Source organism: Aegilops tauschii, chromosome 5 (assembly GCF_002575655.3).
Source record: "Aegilops tauschii subsp. strangulata cultivar AL8/78 chromosome 5, Aet v6.0, whole genome shotgun sequence".
In the NCBI taxonomy this organism is placed as follows: domain Eukaryota; kingdom Viridiplantae; phylum Streptophyta; class Magnoliopsida; order Poales; family Poaceae; genus Aegilops; species Aegilops tauschii.
Window position 1 is genome coordinate 79473524 of NC_053039.3, and position 4500 is coordinate 79478023.

At 42.0% G+C, this 4500-nt stretch overlaps 1 protein-coding gene across 1 annotated transcript; it reads right to left on the reverse strand.

Annotated features, from left to right (window-relative positions):
- Positions 1–3354: 3354 nt before the first annotated feature.
- Positions 3355–4094, reverse strand: LOC109779450 (ethylene-responsive transcription factor 14-like). The gene has a single exon (XM_020338071.4). The coding sequence runs from the start codon at positions 3994–3996 to the stop codon at positions 3631–3633; it is 366 nt and encodes a 121-aa protein (XP_020193660.1). The 5' UTR covers positions 3997–4094; the 3' UTR covers positions 3355–3630.
- Between the last annotated feature and the right edge of the window lie 406 nt (positions 4095–4500).

Consider the following 4500-nt stretch of genomic DNA (forward strand, 5'->3'; position numbering starts at 1 on the left):
GTCCTAGGACTTCTGAACCAAACACCCCCTTAATGCACCTTGGAATCTGAACATGTGATGGGGAACAACCAAATTGAGCCTTATAAAATGGAAAAAACTAAAATTTTGAGATAAACCCTATAAACCGGAAAGGAGGGAGTACATACTCCCTACTCTTTTTTTGTAGAATGGTAATTGTGCATTCTATGGATGCGTGCCACATGCATGTTATTTATTACAGAAACATAAATATCATATGTGTAGTGAGTAATCAAGCTAATTTATAGTATTTTACAACAGTGCTCGTCTGAAAAATGATGCCATCAATTTTTTTCTCAATTCAAATTTGTTATATATATGGTCAACTTAGTAAATTCCGGGTAAATTCATAGAACATATTTTTAAAGAGAAATTTGTGAATTGCCTTGCATATGTGTATGTCAGTTAAATTTCACTTGTTCAACGCTCCGATGGGCTATTAGGATCCCAAATTCCCAATACAACTTAATGTCTCTCTTTTATTAAGCGCATACATTTTTACTATATTTTCTGTTTGTTGGAGGGAAATTGTCTCCTAACTTTGATCGATGTGTAACCACTGCCCATGCACGCCTTAGAAACAACCTCAGTACAATGGAGGAGTTGGTTTCCACTCATCCAGCCTTGATTCTTAATATGATCGACACAATGAGTTGTATTTAATTTTCCGACAAAGAACACTTTATTGACTCATAATGTCACATCAATCAATACAATATAAGTACACGAGTACACACCTACCACTGCATGACTAGGACCCCCCCTCCCCCCAACACACACACACAACACAAGTTGTAGTCTAGCAATCGTACAAAGTCAAACATAAGACCAAATAGACGACCAAGGACTAGAAGGACGCAAAAGCTATGTTGCCACCCATGCGGGGTAAATACATCCCGGACCACCTGCTCCAAACGCATACACCTCGTCATATATGAGGTTTTTTTAACATGCTTCCTCTTACCTCCTATTTTCACATGAGAGGTAAGAGTATAAAATATATCTGAGTCGTTGATTGTATTAAGTAATGGGTTTGATTAACTCTTACCTTCTTACCTCCCATGTGAAAAGAGGGGGTAAGAGGGAGCATGTTATAATTGCTACGCCATATTTAGTGATCAGCGCTGCTGTCGCGGTAAAATAGACCATGAATCCATCCAATGGAGGTTGCTATGCTAGAACTCTTGGCCATATTCTCTACCAAGTCATTGTACTATCGTTTTGCAGTTGGGCAGTGAGAGAGAAAGTTATTGGAACTTTGGAAAGTTCTGCTACCCCCTCCCCCCGCCCCCGATATAGATCTTCCTTTTGAAGAGGAATGAGCCTGGGCCGGGATGGTCATTGCCCTCTTGTGTGTTTGACGAAGAGTTGAACCACATCTTCTTCTCATGTGCATCGGCTCAGTTTTCGTGGAGCTGCTTTAGGGAAGTGTGTGGAAATGGGTGGTGCCCCGCCAACTTCCCGGACATATACCACTATATTGCGGCTTGCAATGGCGAGATCCACAAGTTGACGTGGGTGAACTTTGGGACCTTGCGGTCTATTAGAAATAAACTTATTATTGAACATGTGCACCCCACTTAGGCCATTGATGCGATTTACAAATGGTGTGGTTCGATGCAACTTTGGAAGCCCGTCAACAAGCAGTGTTTTAGGATGGGCATCGACAAGTTGACAAGCAAATACAAGACGTTGGCTTCGCGTCTTATCATCATCGCTTATCCTCCTTGAGTCTTTGATGGTTTTTTGTGGGCTTATTGAGCTTGATGCCCATAGGATGCACTGAGTTTTTCTTTTCTTTTCAAACCTTTGTTATTACTTGTGGACCTCCGTTTTGATCAAGGTAAGCTTGGGATTATAATGAATGGTGTGCCAAAATTCAACAAAAGGCAGGCATACATGCATATATGTGTTATGTGGGGTATACAATGTTGTATAGAATTCTGTTTTTGGATGTCAAAAGAACAAATTTAGAACACATGAAGACGCCTTTTAACCCTCATCCTTATGATTTTGATGTAGACCACAAGTCAACTATTTTTACAAAAGAAAAATCGAATGCATAACATATTGTATTATTACAATCTAGATTGTTTTTGTTTTGTTTTTTAAAGAGTGAATTCCACTTTTAATTACCCTGTAGTTGTACACTTGTGACACATATTACCCCATTTAGTGGAACTTCTATGGAAATATCAGATTTTGGTGACTTTTAACACGGTTTTACCCCACTTTTGCATTTTGCTTGTTTATGTTAGATAGGATCGGCATGTTGTGTCAATGATTCATAAAAATATGTGTAAAGATCAGAGGGCATCAATGACGATCATGTCTAGACTTCTCTTGTCCATCTGTTCCATTCTTTGTCATCGTCCAGATATTTTTTGGACCCCGGGCGTCACCTTGCCTAATGGACATGCATCAGTAAAAGAGGGTCCAAAGCTTTAAAAAAGGGGTATTCTAAACAAATTTCCACTCGACGGCGTAATTAGTGTCACCAATGCATATCTAGGAGGTAAAATGTGGAATTCACTCTTTTTTAAAATACACCAGTTACTTTTTTCAATACAAAGAGAACACATGTGCATGGGAGTAGAAACCTGTATCTGGTGACTGCGCTATTTGTAGATTGCGTCCCTCCAAACATTTCTCTCAAGAAGAAACTCTGGATATACATATATATATATATACTTACAGAAGATACTTGAATTCTATTCCAATTCAGTTTATAAATTAGGCATCACCTAGCACTTAGTAGGTATGATAGAGTACTCAATCTAAATTGGCTGAATAGAGGGTGTACCTGCCGTGGGGGGTCAGCAACAACTTTCCATATATGAGGATGCTCTTTAGTTCAGGTCAGGCAGCTAAATTCTTTCTAGCACGTACCGTCAAAAGCAATTCTTCGATCACTCATGCATCGGTACGTAAGGATATGTACATTTGTAAAACAATTTTTGCTGGCTAGATATCTGCCACTACTGATTACTCATTGTACACATTTGAGCATTTGTACCTTGGACGGATAGTTAGCTAGCTATATATCCTGGATGATCTCATTTTATGTTCCAGAAGTGTGCATACGAACCAATCATATATTGCATGCACTGATGTTGTAATTTCGTTGGCATCAACAAATACGTTGTAGTACTAGTATATGCTAGTTTATGGTAAACTCGTGACCAATCAATTTACTGGAAAACATTAATCATATAGGCTTGCAAAAATTCCAGATCCTCTACAGATTTCCGCATGCATGCATGATCTACCAAAACTATATTTGGGGGTGGGGACTAAGAGAGGAGAAGAAGGCGATTAATCCAACAAGCAACCCAATTACATAACTTGCATGATGATATATATACGATCACGTACGAGATTAATACAGGGTTCCTGATCAGCTCACATCAGATCGATCACTTTCATATATTGTTTCATTGAACACCTAAGAATACTGGAATTCCAACATTAACATACATGCATGCAAAGCACGGATCGGAAGCTCGATCATGGATGATCTATATGATTTTGCATCACAGCCATAAATACGATCAGGTGATGGTGCATGAATTGATCGCACGATCAGTAGTTCAGTACTCAAATTCGGTAGTGTTAATTATTCCTTCCACCACCCCCGTCCCTGAGCATGTCCTGCAGCACCGCATCATCCAGGCACTCGAGCTCAATCACCTGTTGCTGGGACGACGACGACCCACCCCGGACGTAGTTGCGCGCCTCGGCGGGGAAGTTGAGCACGGCCAGGTGGCCGCGCATGGCGTAGGCCGAGCGGTCGTAGGCCCGTGCGGCCTCCTCGGCTGTGTCGAAGGTGCCAAGCCATTTGCGGACGCTCTGCCGGCTGGAGTCGCGGATCTCCGCCGCGAACTTGCCGGACGGGCGGCGGCGCACCCCGCGGTACTTGGTGCTCTCGCCTCCGCCATCCTTCCCGGCCTGATCACCCCATCCGCCGCCACCCTCCATTACTTGGTTATCTACTAGTCGATCGATCCGAGATCGTTCTTAGCTAACCCTAGTAAGCAGAGGCTGAAGCTAGCTAGTTAGGCTTTGTGTGTGTGCTATGTGGCTGTGTCGACGACGATGGCGATGTGAATGGCAGAGAGCGAGAGTGTGGTATTTAATATACTACTGCTCCGTCGTGATACCTAGCTAGCCAGCCCTAATGGATCGATTCTCTCTCGCGCGCGCGGTTGAGATTGTGGACGACGGGTCCCTCATCGCTAGCTCTGCACCTGCTTAAAAGCTCAACGTTACAATTTAAGAAACACTACTACGGCAAGTTGTTAATTAGACTAGTATCGGTTAAAGCAAGTGGATCGATCCTTTGTTGGGCTTGAATGAATGCCCTGTACCTGGACGGTCGTCATTATATTTTATTTTTCAATAAGCTGCATGCATGTGTGATTTTGACTAATTAGTTGTCTTAAAAAATCAGCCTCGGCACATATTATACCTGGATGTTCGTTC